At 59.2% G+C, this 16,900-nt stretch overlaps 1 protein-coding gene across 1 annotated transcript; it reads left to right on the top strand.

The window, feature by feature from the left end:
- The first annotated feature begins 1,521 nt into the window (after positions 1 to 1,521).
- DHX58 (DExH-box helicase 58) lies at positions 1,522 to 14,976 on the top strand. Its single transcript, XM_075911682.2, has 13 exons — positions 1,522 to 1,674; positions 2,457 to 2,635; positions 3,588 to 3,789; positions 4,139 to 4,329; positions 4,838 to 4,954; positions 5,145 to 5,271; positions 6,857 to 7,048; positions 7,726 to 7,982; positions 8,827 to 8,976; positions 9,462 to 9,623; positions 9,872 to 10,062; positions 10,750 to 10,846; positions 12,260 to 14,976. Exons 2-13 carry the CDS (start codon positions 2,468 to 2,470, stop codon positions 12,437 to 12,439), a joined length of 2,034 nt encoding a protein of 677 aa, XP_075767797.2. The 5' UTR covers positions 1,522 to 1,674; positions 2,457 to 2,467; the 3' UTR covers positions 12,440 to 14,976.
- The last annotated feature ends 1,924 nt before the right edge of the window (positions 14,977 to 16,900 follow it).

Genomic DNA, 16,900 nt, shown 5'->3' with positions numbered 1-16,900 from the left:
GAGTAGATACACGGATTTGTTGAGCCTGGCTAATAGCCATGAATGGACTAATCCCCATGAATATTTAGTTCTCTTGTAAACCCTGTTATAGTCCCGGCCTTCGCAACCTCTGCCCATTGCTCCCTGCTGCCTCTCCCAGTCTGGGGAGGCCAAGTGAAGCCGCGCAAGGATGGGGGTGGCTGTGCCCAGCGATCTCTGGGGGGTATCTCTAAGCGGCAGCTGGCTCACTATGGCCGTGCTGACGCATCCGTCGTTCAGGCCGGCTGAGAGGAGCAGTTAAACATCCCTTTGTGTTGTGATAGCTGGAAACAAATAGGCCACCGCCCATGGCATTGGGCTACTGGCGGGAGCTAAGTGGCGGAGCCTGAGATTTTCCCTGGAGCTGACTGCAGATGCAGGGGGTTGCTTGCAGCTGTATGAGAGACCAGAATGGCCGGAGAAGCAGGGGAGAGGTTGGGGACCATGACAGCTGCTCGAGGCACAGGATTGGCTGGGAAAGGGTGGGGGAGGAGCCAAACTGCTGCTATGTGTCGTCTTACGGTTCAGGGATTCTGTGAGCCTCATAAATGTAACTAGAACCTCAGAACAGCCCGACTGGGTCAGATCAATGGGCCATCTAGCCCGGTATCTTGTCTTCAGCCGGTGGCCAATGCCAGGTGTCCCAGAGGGGATGAGCAGAACGGATAATCAGTCAGTGCATAAAGTGATCCGTTCCCTGTTGCCCATTGTCAGCTTCTGGCAAACAAGCTAGGGACACCCTCCCTGCCCAACGTGGCTAATAGCCATCGATGGAACCTCGTCTCCAGGAATGAATCTAGGGTGGGTGGTTGGTTGGTTGTTTTTTTAAATCTTGTTGGTGTGGCCTTCACGACGCCCTCTGGCAAGGAGTTCCACAGGTTGTGTCGTGTGAAGACATACTTCCTCCTGTGTGTTTGAACCCAGTTGCCTAGTAGTTTCATTGGGTGACCCCTAGTTCTTGTGCCAAAAAGTCTCAGAGCGGGGAGCCGTGCTCGTCTGTAACATTTCAAACGAGTGGTCCTGTGGCATCTTAGAGCCCAACAAAGATAGAAAAGGCTCATGAGCTTCCGTGGCTAAGACCTGCTTCATCAGCTGACCACTTAGTTCTTGTGTTGTGAGGCGTTAAATAACACTTCCTCATTGGTTTTCTCTGTGCCTGTCATCATTGTATAGGCTGGTATTCCCCCCTTCGTCATCTATTTTCCACTGTGAAGTCCCAGTCTTATTACTCTCTCCTTCCGCTCCCCTTTTGGTTGCTCTTTTCTGAACCTTTTCCAGTTCCCGTATAGCTTCCCTGTGGGGCGAGCGCAGCTGCAGGCAGGTATTCAAGAGATGGGTGTGCCCTGGGTTTATAGAGGCCACCAGACGTTTTCTGCCTTAGTATCTCCCCCTAAGTTCCCAACATGTGGGTGGCTTTGTTGACAGCCAGGCCAGCCCCCAAGAAATCACTGGACCTCATGGGAAGGGGGGGCGGGGCCGACCCTGCCTAGGGGCGGAGCCTCCTTGTGTGTCTAGCAGAGGATTCAGTTTCGATTTCTGTCTGTGACACTGGGCTGGAGAATTCGGGGGGGGGGGGGGGCGGGTGCTCCAGGGCCCTGCAAGCGCCTGTGGCTTCAGTGGCAGGGAGCAGAGCTTGTGGCTGGTTGGTGGACTCAGGTCAGTCTAACCTGGGAGCTGGAGCCCGGAGAGGGGGCGTGGGACCCATGGGTGCAGTGTGGGGGGGGGGGGGGGAGCTGAGAGCCACTGAACCCAACTGGGACCCTGCGTGGGCTGGAAGCCACTTCCAGTGGGGGGGGGCAGACCCCCTAGTTCCAGCGTATGGCCACGGAGCTGACCCACCGGACACCCCTCTGGCTGGGGTTCCCGGAAGAGCCGGGCAGAGGCAGGCGTGGCTCTCAGGTCTGAAGGGAGAGGTTAAAAGCCCCGGGGGCTGGTGGGCGCTGCCCCCTGCAGAGTCAGCAGCTGCCAGGCCAGCCCGACACTCGCCCTGGTCTGCAGCCAGTCCAGGGCTTTGCAAAGCGGGGTGATGCCGGGTGGAGAGGGGCGCTGCAGGGCTGGGGGTGTTGCCAGCAGCCGCCGGCTGGCAGGGGCATCCTGCCCAGGCTCACAGACCCGGGGGGGAGGGGGCAGATGAGCTACCCACGGTCCCATCTCACCCTGTGGGTCTGTATTCTAGGGTGCAGGGCTGGGGGCTGCGCTGGGTCTGATCTGTGCTCTGCCTGCCGGGAGCGTGCGGCGTGGGGGAAGGTTGACTGCAAGCCAGGAGAGGGGATGGGAAGGGGAATATTGTGGGGGATGATGGATTGGAAGCTAGGCAGGGGGCAAGAGAGGAGGGGTTGGAAGGCAGGGCTGGGGGCCTGACCCCGTCTTGCTGTGTCCATGCTGACCCCGGCTTTGCCCCCTTCCTGCTGTGCCCTGGGCTTCCTGGCCATGCCCAGTGCCCGCCCCCATGGAGCTGCGCGACTACCAGTGGGAAGTGATCCTGCCCGCCCTGGAGGGCCAGAACATCATCATCTGGCTGCCCACGGGCGCCGGGAAGACCCGGGCGGCCGCCTACGTGTGCAAGAGGCATCTGGAGACCCAGGAGCGGGCCAAGGTGGCCGTGCTGGTGAACAGGGTGAGGCTGGAGCTGCAGGGGGCTGATTCTCCCAGCGTGGCCAGGGTGTGGTGGGGCTGCGCTGGGGCTGCAGCTGGAGAGGGGACCCGTCCCAGGCTTTCAGCTCTTGGCTCAATCGACGTGCTGGAGAGGAACCGCATGTGTCCAAGTCCCCGTGGTTGCTGGGTGGTTGCCGTGTGCCAAGCATGGCAGTGGAGACAGAGGGCGAACCAGCTAGTTACCCACACTCTGGCTGGCATTGCACTAGGCAGGGCAGTGGAAAAGCACTGGAGGCAGGACATGCCTGATTCCCCCTCTGCCTGGATAGCCGAGATTTAGCTCAGTCCCTTGGGCCAAACATTTCTGGAGGCTGCAGCCTTTCTACATGCACAGCTGCCAGGCCTTGCCAGGTTCATCTCCCACTGCCCAGCATGGCACCTGGCACTGTCTGTGTTCTCTGCATGAATGGTCTGTGTGAGAGGGTAACAGCCTACTACTGCTGCCAGCTCGCTGCGCTACTCCATTCGCTCCGGTGGTAGCGAGGGCTGTGCTGAAGTCCTGTGTTTAAAACCCATGCTAAGGAGGGAGAGACCCCAAACTCCTACCTAGGGTTGCCAGATGGTTTCAACAAAAATACCGGACACACTTGACATGACCTCACAATCGACATTCCAAATACTGGACGTTCCTATTTTCTCATTTCTATTGTCTCAACGTGTTTCCCAAACAACTCAAATACTGGACTGTCCGGTTCAAAACAGGACACCTGGCAACCCTATTCCTGCCCTTGTGTCGAGGCCCCCTGGACAGGCAGGGTGTGGCCGGTTTGGGTTGGGCAGTGGGGCCCTACTGTCCTGCCCTCTGTTGTCCATGGGGCTCTCCCCAGCTCCCTCCCCTAGTTCAGGGAATTTTCGGGGCAGGTGGGTTCGGCCCAGGAGCCTGACTGGGCCTTTCTCCCACGTCGGGTGGCCAGGTGCACCTGGTGGATCAGCACTACCAACAGGAATTCCGGGCGCTGCAGGATCGCTTCCAGGTCACGGCCATCAGCAGCGACAGCGACCAGAAGTTCTTCTTCTCCCAGGAGGTGCTGCTGAACCAGGTGGTGCTCTGCACGGCGCAGATCTTGCAGAATGCCCTGACCAGCGAGGACCCGGACATGCACGTGGAGCTGACGGGTAGGAGCTGGGTGGGGCCGGGTGTGGCCTGGATTCCCAGCTTGTGTCCCAGCCGACTGACGCTGGCTGAGAAGCTGGCCTTTGGTCACCTCACAGAGCAGGCCCTCGCCCTGTCCCCCTCCTCGCACGGCCCCCTTGCCACAGTATCTGAACCTCAAAATCCACCCGGGCCTGTTGGCCGATAGGCTAAGTGACTTTACCAGAGATGCCCCAGGGAGTCAGTGGCAGAGCTGGGAACTGACCCCCCTCGCTAGCACGCTAATCACGCTCCCTCCCCCCCAGAGCCCCTTCCCACTGTCAGTCACACGCTGGACCCCTCAGCGTGGCTCAGCCCCGTCTCCCTGGGCAGATTTCTCCCTGCTGGTGATTGACGAATGCCACCACACCCACAAGGACGCCGTCTACAACCGGATCATGGAGGATTACCTGGAGCGCAAGCTGAAGGGCCAGAAGAAGCTGCCGCAGATTCTGGGCCTCACTGCCTCACCCGGCACTGGGGGGGCCAGCACCTTCCAGGGGGCCCGGCAGCACATCCTGCAGGTGAGGGGAGCGCGCCCCACCCGCCCGTCCCAGCTGAGCGGGTGATGTGCCCGGCTGCCCCCACTGTCCCAGGTGCCTGCAGCCCCTCTCTGCGATTGCACCAGGCTTGTCTTTTGGCGGCTGGAAAAGGCATTTGGGGCAGGATTTGGGGAGCCGTCCGCCAGGGTGCCCGTCTCCTCGGCTTCTGGCCTCCTGACACACCTGAGGTTCTGGCCACGGCAGCCACATGGGTCCCGGAGCTGCAGTGCTGTTCACTCGGGCATCCACCAGGGGACGTCCCAAGGGGTGGGGGCAGGTGAGTGGCTGGTGGTGCCAGCTGTGCCCACACAGGGATGCTGAGGGTTCCCCTATAGGGGCACATCTGGGATTGCTCCCCCTCCCCCCGTGCCTCCCTAGCACGTGCCCTTCGGCCCCAGCCTGGCCCGCGGCTCAGAGCAGGGCGCGAAGGGGCTGGCTTCACTCGTGGCTCATCGGGCGTGTGTGTGTGTGGGGGATCAAACCCTTTCAGATCTGCGCCAACCTGGACACGGCCAAAATCATGTCGTCCCAGAAGCACCGCCGGCACCTGGAGGCTCAGATCCCGCAGCCCAAGAAGCAGTACGACGTGTCCCAGGAGAGGCCGCAGGTACAAGGCGCGCCGAGCCGCGAGGGGGCAGAGAGACCCCGCCTCAGCACAGCCGCTGCCGGGGGGAGGCCGGAGACTGCTCTGGGGGGCTTAACGCCCTCCCTCGGGGAAGGGCCGGGAGGGGGGTGGACCGAGGCAGGGGCCTTCACACTGTCGGGGGGACAGCTCAGCCCCCTGCTCTGTGCCCCAGGACCCCTTTGGCAGGAAGCTCAAAGAGATCATGGCCCAGATCCACCAGCGCCTGGACGTTCCCGAGGTGCCGCAGGACTTCGGCACGCAGGTCTACGAGCAGCGCATCGTGGAGCTGCGGAAGGCTGGTGAGGGGCTGTGTGTCAGCACCGGTGGGGGTGGGGGGGCGGCTGTGAGGGGCGGAAGGATCTATGTACATCTGGGGCAGGGGGAAGGTTGGCTTGTGGCTCAGGCATTGGGTGGGGACTTGGGAGCTCTGGATTCAATTCGTAGCCCCACCTGGCTGTGGGCGAGTCGGTTGCTCCGTGCCTCTGTTTCCCCACCTGTGAAATGGGGATAATGAGCCTCCCTTTGGGGGAGGGCTTGGTCTCTTCTCATATCTCTACGTGGGGCCCAGTGCAATGGGTCCCTCTAGGCCAGGGTGGGCAGACGACGGCCCGTTGGCCGTTTTGATCCGACACTCGAGCTCCCGCCGGGGAGCAGGATCTGAGGCTGGCCCTGCTCCGCGTGGCCCCTGGAAGCAGCAACATCTCCTCCCTCCAGCTCCTCTGCACTGGGGCAGCTGGAGGGCTCCTTGCGCTGGCCCCTCCCCCAGCACTGCTCCCATTGACTGGCAGCCACGGCCAATGGGAGCTGCAGGGGCAGAGCACCGAACTGCCTGCGTAGGAGCCAGCCGGAAGGGGGACGTGATACTGCTTCCAGGAGCTGCTTGAGGAGGTAAACGCTGCCCCTCAGTCCCATGCCCCCATCCCTCGTCTCCCCTCCTCACCCTTTGATCCCAGCCTCTCCTGCATTCCAAACACCTCATCCCCAGAGCCTGCACCCCCAGCCGGAGCCCTGACCCCCTCCTGCACCCTAACCCCAGGTTTGTGAGCAGGGCCGTCCTGAGGGGGGGCACCGGGCCTGGGGAACCCCCTTCCACAGGCTCCGCCCCTTCCACAGGCCCCGCCTCTGCTCCGCCCTTGCTCCGCCCCCTTTCCCAGAGCAACGCAGTCCAGAGGATTCTGGGGGCCTGGTGCAGGGCGACAGCGGGGGTTACCCCCTCACTCACCACGTGGGCGGCTCCACTCCCGGCTTGCTGCACCCTGCCTCTTGCGGCAGCAGGAAGCAGAGCGCCCAGGCGCCGAGCGTGGTGGGCCAGGAAGGGGCAGTGTGGAGCAGCCTGGCTGCTGCCGCCTGTGCAGTGAAGGGGGTGGCCCCTGCGGCTGCTGCGCCAGGCCCCCATCATCTCCCAGGTCTCTCCCGTTCATCGGACAGTTGGGGCGGCGGCTGCGGGGCCCCCACAAAGCGCCAGGCCCGATTCATCCTGTGGGTGGGACGGCTCCGTTCGTGAGCATTCATGGCCTTCCATACAATTTCCCTACCCTGATTTTGGCTCCCTGGTCACAAAGTTTGCCCACCCCTGCTCTAGGCGTTCCTGTTTCTGCACACAAATGTCCTAGATAAAACCACCTGGGCTCCAGACCGGGCACCCACCCCAGTGATGGTGCTGGTAGGAGGGCAGAATGCTGCCTGCAGCATGTCCTTTGCTGGTGGGACTCCCTGCTGCAGGGGGGGAGGGAAGCTGTTACCTTCGCTGCGTAAGGGGTCTTGGAAACAGGCTTTCTGCCCAGAGCCAGGAAGAGAACCCAGGAGTCCCAAGCCCGGTCCCCACACTAGAGCCGCCCTGCAGGGGAGTTGGTCGCTAGGATGGCTCTGTCCCTGCCTCTCCAGGAGCCGCGTCGTTGTGCCGGAAGACGCGCACGTATGCCGTGCACCTGCGGAAGTACAACGACGCTCTGCTGATCAACGACACCGTGCGCATGATTGACGCCTTCCACACCCTGGACGAGTTCTACCTGCAGGAAAAGGCCACCAAGACCCTGCAGAACGCCACTGAGGGCTTCCTCATCGACACCTTTGATGGTAAGAGCTAGCGGCAGGATACAGGGTGGGGGTCAGACCTGGAGAGCCCAAAGCAAGGGGACAGACCAGAGAATCCTCCCCGGGTTCTGCTCGAGCAGGCTAGTGGCAGAACCGTTACTAGAACCCGTGTGTCCTGATGCCCAGACCAGTGTCCTAACCACTAGGCAGTGCTGCCCCTTGTGGTGCTGGGACCTGTCTTTTCCGCAGCACTTGCTGCCAGAGACCACAAATAGACGGTACGTCAAGCCCCAGGGGGAAAAGCACATTGAGAAACGCTAAGATTAATGTAACCTGCGGAGGTGGGTAGATGGTCCTCAGGAATGGATAAGTGCCTACTACTGCTGCTAGCTAACAAACTCAGCAGTAGAAGTCTTGTGCCTAGAGCAGCAGGCCCTGGGTTCGAATTGTGGACCGGGCCGTGTGTGCTGTAAATGGGGCTTGCTGGCTCGGTGCTGCAGCTCTCACCGTGCGCCCTGTATTTTTTCCCATCCGTGTGCGGAATACATTTTGTTACGTGCACTGAGGCATGTGCGGGGGGGCACCACTCGTAGACACGTGCGCCGCCAGCCGTGGGTGCTCTGCCAATCAGCCGGGCGCCTTTCCAGTCCCTCTGGGGTGGCCGCCCACGCGCTCGGCTCACAGGGACCGCCGCTTGCTGGCGGCGCGCTTCGTTGCAGAGAACAGGGGCACCCTGCGGGCGCTGGCCGACGACGCGCGCTACGAGAACCCCAAACTGAGCAAGCTGGAGAAAATCCTCCTGGAGCGGTTCCACACCCCGGGCAGCGCCCGCGGCATCATCTTCACCAAGACGCGCCAGAGCGCCCATGCCCTGTACTTGTGGATCCGGGAGAACACGACGCTGACCGACCTGGGCATCCAAGCCGCTGTGCTGACTGGAGCCGGCTACAGCAACCAGACCAAGCACATGACCCAGGTGGGTGGGCGTGGGGGGAAGGGGCTGGCAGTGCCCATGGTGGGGGGCAGCTCTGCCCTCCCCGGCCCAGGAGCTCACGGTGTTCTCTGCCCACGTGCCCCCTGGAGAGGGACCATGGGACAGAGAGAGAAACTGAGGCACAAAAAAGGAAGTGCCGCGTTTCCCAGGCTGGAGTCAGAGCTGGGAGGAGAACCCAAGAGTCCTGATTCCCACCCCTTCCTCTGCTCTAACCACTAGGCCAGGAGTGGCCAACCCGCGGCTTGTGAGCCTCAAGCGGCTCTTCACCCCTGAAAGTGCGGCTCGTGAAACCCCCTCCTCCCCGGGGTTCGCGAAGCTGCCCCATGTGCCCCTACAAACGGCCCCCAACTCCCTGTGCTTGCCGGGTGCAGGGGAGCCATCCGGTGCGGCCAAATGGCAGCGGTAAGACGGCAGCGGCCGACGGGAGCCCGATGTGGCCAAAAAGCCTAACCTGGGGTTTTTAAAGTGGTAGCGTCCTTCCCCCGCCCCCCCCCCAACAGTTCTGGTGTGGCTCTTTGGCTCTCTTCGTTTGTTGGGTTGGCCACCCCTGCACTAGACCCTCCCCGGCAGCCTCTCCCACCCTGCTCCACTTGGGAAGGGACCAGCCACTAGCTTCAGTCCATGTGATTCTCACCTTCTCGTAGCCCAGCTGTGTCCGAGGGTGTCCCATGTTCAGCTGCAGCTTTGGCCTCCGTGTCCCAGGTCCCGTCTTGCCCGGGCTCCCTGTCGTCCTTTAGCCCTGGAGCCCCCTGCTCCGGGCTGGGTATCCCCGCGGTGCCTGGGGCCGGGCCCACCACAATGAAGACTCTGTCCCTTCCCTTCCCAGAACGAGCAGCAGGACGTGATCAATCAGTTCCGCAAGGGAGCCTTCAACCTGCTGGTCTCCACCAGCGTGGCCGAGGAGGGCCTGGACATCCCCGAATGCAACATCGTGGTTCGCTACGGGCTGATGACCAACGAGATCGCCATGGTGCAGGTAGCTGGCCCCTTCCCAGGCCTGGCCCGGCTCGTCCCTTGTTCCTCGGCGCCCTCGCTAGGCTCAGCTCCCATCTGTCCCCGGCCCGCCCGGCTGGGTCTCTTTGACCGACCTGGGCATCCAAGACAGCTGGCCCAAGTCCCTGCCTGCGCCCCTCCAGCCTCCCTGGGGTCCTGCTGGGCGCTGCCTGCAGCTGGGTCCTTCTCGCTGGAGCTGGCTCAGCAGCAGGAGCTGTGCCGAGGGGCCAGGACCTATGGGGCATGGAGACCTCCCCACAGGCCTTCTGACCCCAGTGCCATCTGCCAGCACCAGGGGGGGTGAAGCAGGACAAGCCGCCCAGGCCTAGGGGGCTCAGCCTTCCCCCCAACCCCCTTGCACTGGGGCGCTGGAGACCTCCCCTGCCCCAACTCCTGCGGGGGGGCCTGCCAGCACTTCCCTGGGCCTCCTCCCCGAGCTGACCCGCCGGTGCCTCCCTGTTTGTGCAGGCCAGGGGCCGCGCCCGGGCTGAGGACAGCCTGTACTCCGTCCTCGCCCAAGCCAACAGCAAGGAGGTGTCCCGGGAGCGGCGGAATGAGACCCTGGAGGAGCTCATGCAAAGAGCCATCGAAGCGGTGCAGGCCATGCCGGAGGAGGAGTACCGGGACACGGTGAGGGGGCCGGTGCTGGGTGGGAGCCAGGCGCCTCCTGCCCCAGGCCCCACGCTCTGCCCTGTCTTGTGCCGACACCTCCGGGCCCGGCCCACAGGCTGGTGAGGGGCAGCAATTCCTAGGTGGCAGGAGCCCCTTCTGGGGAGGGGACAGAGAGGAGCTGAGGGGGCCGCTGGTGCCTCTTGCTCCGTGTCTGAGGGCGGCCCCCTGTGGCACCCCCATTAAGCCGCCCTACCCCCCCCCCCCAGATCACAGACCTGCAGCGAAGCGCCATCATTAGCCGGAAGGTGAAGAAGGCCGAATCCCACCAGAAACGGCGGCTGCACGACCCGGACGCCGTCCGGCTGCACTGCGGGTCCTGCCACGTGGCCGTGTGCCACGGCAACGACCTGCGCACCGTGGAGAAGATGCATCACGTCAACATCAACCCCAACTTCAAGTGAGGGCGGCCCGGCGGAGGGGCACCGGGGAGGGGGCCTGAGCAAGCGGTGTCCTGGCCTGGGGGGGGAGGGGGAAGCACGGGGCTGGGTTCCCTGGGGAGGGGGTGGAATCTCCATCCCTGGAGGTTTTTAAGTCCCGGCCTGACCGAGCCCTGGCTGGGCGGATTGAGTTGGGGTGGGTCCTGCTTTGGGCAGGGGGCCGGGCTCAGTGGCCTCCTGGGGTGCTGTGAGATCTGCAGACAAGCTGGGGGGAAGGGGGCGCCCGGCTCGCAGGCGACCAGAGCTGGGAGGGGAGGTGGGCAGCAGCCGCCGGCGGGGCCGAGCGAGGGAGCCGGGTGGGGACAGTTGCTAGCGCAGGGGGGTTAATGTCCCCGACCCCCTGCCCTCAGCCCCCTCTCTCATTCTGCCCCGAGGCCCCCCGCTGGCTCCTCCGTGCTAGGACTCCCTGCGGGGCCAGTTGGCAGCCTCTGCCAGCCCCGTCATTCCTCTGCGCTCCAGGCACAGCTCTGGGGAGCGGCCGGGACGCCCTTGGGGCCGGCCTTGTCTCTCCCCGAGGGGGGCGGGGCGGGGGGGGCGCTCCTCGCCCGGCGGCTGCCTGCTGGCTCCGCTTGGGAGCCCTGCAGGCTTGACTCAGTCGCCCCCGGGCCAGCTCCTTATGGCCGCGGCTCTTGGTGCGTGTCCTGCAGGTTTTACTACAGAGCCACGTCCGGCCAGGTGGAGATCCCCCGCAACTTCAAGGACTGGAAGCCAGGGGGCAGCATCAGCTGTGCAAACTGCGGGCAGGTGGGTAGGCTGCAGAGACCCACTCCCCCCCCATCCCCGGGGGCCAGGCAACGCAGTGAGTTGCCGGTTCCTCTCCCCGGCGGGGTAAACGGGCACTGGGGGGAATTGGAAAGACACCCGGTCTGCACGTACAGGGCCCAAGGGACAGAGAATCCACCTGCCCCTTGGGAATCCCTGGCTGACATCCCCAAACATTTACAGCCCGTGAGGTTTTGCAAAGGGGGGTTTCTGGGCGTTTAGGGGTCACAGCTCCCCCTCCCCCGGGTTTTCTGCACAGCCATGAGGGCTAGAAACGTCCTTGTTATGTTAAGGGAAAGCTGAGATCACCCCCAGCCACGTGACTCCAGGGTCTGGGTCTGTCCGCCAAGCAGCCAATCTTAAATCCTGGTTAATTATCCTCTTTCGGAATGGGCACCATGTTCCCGGGAAGGAAGCGACTAGTTGAGTCAATACACAACTACTCATTTCCGCCACTCCCTTGCTGCCTCTGTGTCAGAGGCAGCAAGCAGGGGAGGCAGGAGCCGGTGCGGGGGGGAGCTGGCTTAAAAGCCGGTTCACCCCAGCACGGTCTCTGCGATGCAGGGGATGGAGGGCGGGGGCAGCAGGGGACGCAAAGCCACAGTGGTCCAGGACCCAGTGCGAGCTGGAACCACAGTCTCAGCTTGCACTGGGTCTGGGATCTACCCCCACTGCAGCTTAAATATAGTAGGAGCTGGGCTGCCTGCAGAGCCGCAGTGGGGGTAGCGCTAGCTCCCGCCTCCCCTTTATCGACCGACCGATCGTGTACTCGATGCAATTGTATCGACTACAGGATGAGTCAGTTACCCACTTCTTCACATCCTCACCACATTCTGTGCGAGTGTTTCTGCATTAAACGTACAGCCATTGGATCTGGGGTGTACGTGGGCGCCATGGGCAGCGGGTGAAGGCCCAGCTTGGGCAGGCAAGCCACAGCCCCGCCCCTTTTGCCTGAGGCCCCTCCCCTGGATATAAGCCCCGCCCACTCCCGGGAGGGACTGATTCTTCCTGGCCACCTGGAGGGCTGCCATGCTACAGGCCCCAGCTCTCCGCAGTGGCCAGGGAGCCAGGTTGTGCGTGGCCCCAGCCTTCCCGGGCAGCCAGGGCATGTCGGCAATTTTGGGAAATCTGTGCCTTCCCTTGCCCACGTTACCGGCCGCCCAGGGTGGGTATAATGCACGCAAGCCTGTGTCTGTGTGTGCACGTGTGGCCACGTGTGACTGGGCAGGGCAGTTTAATGTGTCTATGCTCCTGGGTGTATCACCTGGAGCTGTTGTGTATAATTCAGCTCCGTGGCCAAGTTCTAAGCCCCCCTGGCCCTGTTGTGCGACTCTCTGGCCCCAGCGATCGGCGGGGGGTCCGGATAGGTGACGTGTGCCTGGTCTGTCCCCGCAGGCCTGGGGTATGGAGATGATCTACCGCAGCGTGACGCTGCCCATGCTCTCCATCAAAAACTTCGTGGTGGCCACGCCGGACGGGAACAAAGAGCACAAGAAATGGAGCGGGGTGACTTTCGCCATCGAGGAGTTTGACTACGAGGAGTACTGCAGCAGCACGTTCGACTTGGACATCTAGCAGCCGGCCCACGCAGGAGGCTGCCCGAGCCCCAGCCAGCCTCCCGTGGCGAGGCGGCGCCTTCGCCCAGTCCCTGGCGTGGGGGGCAGGAGCCCCCTTGCCAGAGAGCACAAGGGACACGTTGTAACCCTGCTTTGTTCAGGGGCAGCTCTGCCTTTCCTCCGTGGTCTAGAACAGGCCTGGGCAACATATGGCCCACGGACCCAGCCTGTGGATTCTGTGGGGAACGTCAGGTCGGCTCCCCGCTTGCTTCGTCCCATCCGCACGCCGGTCAAAAACGCGGCTGCGGGGCGTTTTTTCTTTAAAAACTCTGAGTCTGGAGGGGCGAGGGGAAGGGAGGAATTGCTCCCACTCCCAGCATGATCCCATTGGTCGGTGTCTGGCCAGAAACTGGCCAATGGGAGCTGCCTGATGCAGCCAGGAAGCACAAGGCGTTCCAGAGCACATGGCTGCAGCCTGTGCAGGGGCGGGGCAGGCAGCAGGGTTCCCTCTAAGCTGAGCTGGCAGCCCCGCTTCACCGGTGATTAATCAGCCCAGCCCAATTCCCTGCCCGAGGTCACAATCCAACCCCCTGCCCCCCACTCCAGTGCCCCAGGTCACAACGGCCTTCTCCACCCAAACTCCCTCCCTTCCCCCAGCTTCCTTCTGCACCCTCCCTCCACCCCAGACCCTACATCTCCTCCGATAGTATCGTGGAAGAGTGCGGCCCTCGACCACGTTCCAAATTCTTGGAGTGGTTCCCCCATCAAAAATATTGCTCACCCCTGGTCTTGGGCCTGCTGTGAGGGCAGGGGCCAGGGCTTGATCCCTCTTGAGATCCTTTCCAGGTTTAGGGTTCTATAGACTCCCCTGGGCACTGGAGAGACACTGAGAACAAGGGAGCGGTACGGGCCTTCTGCAGCTGGGCCCCACGGTGCCCCTGCCCCTCTCTCCCGCCCCAGTCCTGTCAGTGACTCTGTTTGGGCCCCTCTGGGCCTGCAGAGGATCAGGTGCCCAGAGATCAGAATCTGAGCTGGGAGAAGTCTCCTAGTGATCAGACTGAGGTGTCCCGGCCAAACAGGCAAGGGATCTTCTATCCACTGGGTTAGGAGGGAATGTCAGGATCGTCTAATCTAACCTCCTGGCAAGATCTGTACTCTTCAGCCCAGGATTGGTCATAACTCCCCCCCCCCCCCCCCCGGGTTCTAACACTCCCTTGTCCACCCTCCCCTTCCTGCTGTCCACCCCCAAACACGCACCCCTAAGGAGCGGCGCATTGTGACTAGGCCCAGCCGTGGGTCCTGTTCCCAGCTCTGCCACTGATTCACTGGCTGATCTCACACATTGCTTGGTGCCTCAGTTTCCCTACCTGCAGACAGGGCCAATGTGATGCCCTGTCTGGGGGTTGGGGGGGGGGGTGGGGTGGAGTCTGCAGGTAAATTTCCTTGTGGTCCCATGAAGGGCAGTATAGCTCTCTCCCCCTGCCCGGGAGCCCACCCCCCACCTTTGGCCACAGTGGCAGTGATTGGGCCCACCAGCTGTACTCACCTGAGCGTGTGTTGATTGCAACAGCCAGCGAGCAGGGTGCAGAGTTCCCACCGGCCCCGCCACTCTCGGAACCAGCAGCTAGGTAAAGTGGGCCAGTGCTAATACAATACCTATTTATAAAGCTCATAAGGGGCCCCCTTGCGCTGCTGTTGCTTCACCGGCTCTGCTTGGGTTAGCCCCCCAGCGTCCATGGACACCCTCCAAAGCGGTCGGGATCGGCAGGCGACTTGCTTTGCATGTTGATCTTCAAGCACCTTGCTGCCATGTGGAGCCTTGAGGCGGTGACGCTGAGAGACCAGGGGCCAGCTCATGCCAGTGTGACATGGAACAGTCACATCCTCCCATTCCGTGGACATTGCATTAACATAGGATCACACCAGGCTGCGAGAAGGATCCTGTCCTAATGGCCTCCACTGTCACCGGATACAGAAACCGATCTCTAGATGGGTAGAGTAAACTTAGTTAACAACGTTTCGTCTAGCAAGAAACAGCTTATCAGTAGCTGAGGTTGTGGAATCAGCATTCTGTGATTGTCTTCACTTTCCTATTGTTTGTCGGTGAGATCTCGGTCTGGTTTGTAACAGTTTCTGTCTGCTGAATAATTTAATTTTGCTAGGTGTGAATTAACTAAGGCAGTGGGGTACGATTGGTTCGGTAATTCCGTTACAGTATGTTATGATTTGGTTAGTAAAATTATACTAAAATAAATTGGTTAAGGTCTAGAGCAGGACTCCAGTTTCACTATATAAACTGGGGTCTGGAAAGAAGGAAAAGGGGGAAAGTGAGACAGAAGAAGCAGAAAAAGGGAAAGAAGGAAAGGAACACCAAGAAGGAGGGGGAAGACCTGGAAAAAGAGCTCGGCCTAAGAGCAGAGCTGCCAGGATTTCTCTGCAAGACTCCTGGCCAACAGGAGTCATTGGCCTGCCTTTATCAGGATGGGTGAACATGACTGTGAGCTTAGCATGTATATTCTGCTTGCTTGGGAATTGTCAATAAATAGAGAACAGGAATATTACTGAGTGTGGCTCTTTCAGTGGCAAAAGATCCTGCAAACCTGCGGGAAGTTCCACCCTGAGCCCTAGGAACTGGGTAAGGGTGGGTGTCCCTGAAGTGTGGAAGGGATAGAGAAATGAGTGCGGGTAACACCATGGTCCCCAGCCCTCTGCTGAACCCTACGACAGCGCCAGCGGGGCTATTATCCCGCAGCGTGGAATGATCAGCAGGTGTTGACTCTGTACCGAACTGCGGTGAGTTGCCGTGCGTGTTTAGCGCCAGCTTTGTATTCCCCCGCTGTAAAGGGAGCACTGACTTTGTCCGCCTCTACCCTGTATAACACCAGACCCGAGAGAGAGATTAGTGGGGAATGCTGGTCCCTAACTGTTACCTCCAGCCAACAAGGAAAGCCTGGCCTCACCCATAGAGCCCTCCGCTGATACAAAGTTGGTTTCCGCAGCTGCAAAAATGAGCCGCGGGTACCCACATCCGTATGAGAGCACTGAAGTGAGCAAAAGCCTTCCCCTGCCTATGAAAAGGAGTCTGGCTCAAGAATTCTTCCCATCAGCTGAGTTTCAACTCCCAAGCAAAAGACGGGAAGGGAATAAAGCTGCTACGTTACTGGGTTTTTATGCTTCTTTGCATGGGGCAAGAATTGCTAGGGAAAAGCAAAAGATCCACAGCTGTTTGGCCTGGCTTAGCTCAGAAGGCCTTGCAGATCACAGAAAGGTCTGTTAAGTTTTGAAAAAGTCAAGAAATACGTCAAAAACAAATAAAAAAAGACAAAAAAAGAAGTCTGGGAAAAGTCGAGAAAAAAGTAGGGAAAAAGTCTGGAAAAATAAAAAATGTTGAGAAAGAAGTCTGGAAATGGTTGAGAAAAGTCAATAAAAAGTTGAAAAACAAGTCTTGGAAAAGGTTAGAAAGAGCTCAGAAAAAATATCTAGAAAAACTTGAGAGAAAAAGTCAAGGAAAAAGTTGAAAAAGATGTCTGGAAAAAGCCGAGAAAAAGTTTAGAAAAAAGTCAAGAACAAGTCAATTAAAAAGCCGAAAAAGAAGTCAATGAAAAATCAAGAAAAAGACCAGAAAAAAATCTAGCAAAATTTGAGATAGAAGTCTGGAAAAAGTTGAGAATAAGCCAAGAAAAAATTTGAGACAAAAGTCAAGAACAAAGTTCAGGAAATGTAACGAAAAAAGTCAAGAATAAGTTGAGAAAAAAGTCCAGAAAATGTTGAGGAAAAAGTTGAGAATATTTCAAGAAAAAATTCAAGGAAAAAGTTGAGAGATGTCAGGAAAATGTTGAGGGAAAAATTGAGAAAAGAGTCTTGGAAAAGTGAGGGGAAAAAGACTGGAAAAAGTTGAGAAATAAGTCATGAAACTGAGTAAAAATGTCTACAAAAAAAGTAAAAAAATAACTCTGAAAAAAGTTGAGAAAAAAATCCAGAGAAAGTTGAGACAAATCTAGAAAAAAGTTTAAAAAAAAAAACACTCTGAAAAAAGGTGGGGAAAAGTTGAGAAAAAGCTGAAGGAAAAAAGTCTGGAAAATGTTGAGGAAAAAGTCAGAAAAAAATCATGAAAAAGTGAGGGGAAAAGTGTTCAAAATAAGGTTGAAAATATGTTGAGGAAAAAAGTCAGGGAGGAAGTCTGGAAAAGTCAAGAAAATTTTTTAGAACAAATTCCAGAAAAAATGAAGAATAAACCAAGAAAAAAATCGAGAACTAACTGGAGAAAAAAGTCTGGGAAATGTCGAGGGAAATGTAAGGAAAAAGTAGAGAAAATAGTCAAGGAAAAAGGATCAGAAATTGTCGAGAAAGAAGTCAAGAAAGAAGTCTGGAAAAAGTCAAGAAAGAAGTCTGGAAAAAGTCAAGAATAATCTGAGAAAAAAGTAGAGAAATGTCAAGAAAAAGTCTGGAAAAAGTTGAGTAAAAAAGTAAGGAAAATGTT

The sequence above is a fragment of the Pelodiscus sinensis genome, chromosome 29 (genome assembly GCF_052426305.1).
Source record: "Pelodiscus sinensis isolate ZL-2025 chromosome 29, ASM5242630v1, whole genome shotgun sequence".
NCBI lineage: Eukaryota > Metazoa > Chordata > Testudines > Trionychidae > Pelodiscus > Pelodiscus sinensis.
The sequence above is the reverse complement of the archived record's forward strand: the minus strand, read 5'-3'. Positions and strand labels throughout refer to the sequence as shown.

What these genes read in the sequence shown, in the direction of transcription:
- DHX58 (XM_075911682.2), top strand. Translation starts at nt 2,468, where the DNA reads ATGGAGCTGCGCGACTACCAGTGGGAAGTGATCCTGCCCGCCCTGGAG. An exon ending in AACATCAACCCCAACTTCAA is followed by an intron (nt 10,063 to 10,749) that starts GTGAGGGCGGCC and finishes CGTGTCCTGCAG; the next exon opens with GTTTTACTACAGAGCCACGT. An exon ending in GCTGTGCAAACTGCGGGCAG is followed by an intron (nt 10,847 to 12,259) that starts GTGGGTAGGCTG and finishes CTGTCCCCGCAG; the next exon opens with GCCTGGGGTATGGAGATGAT.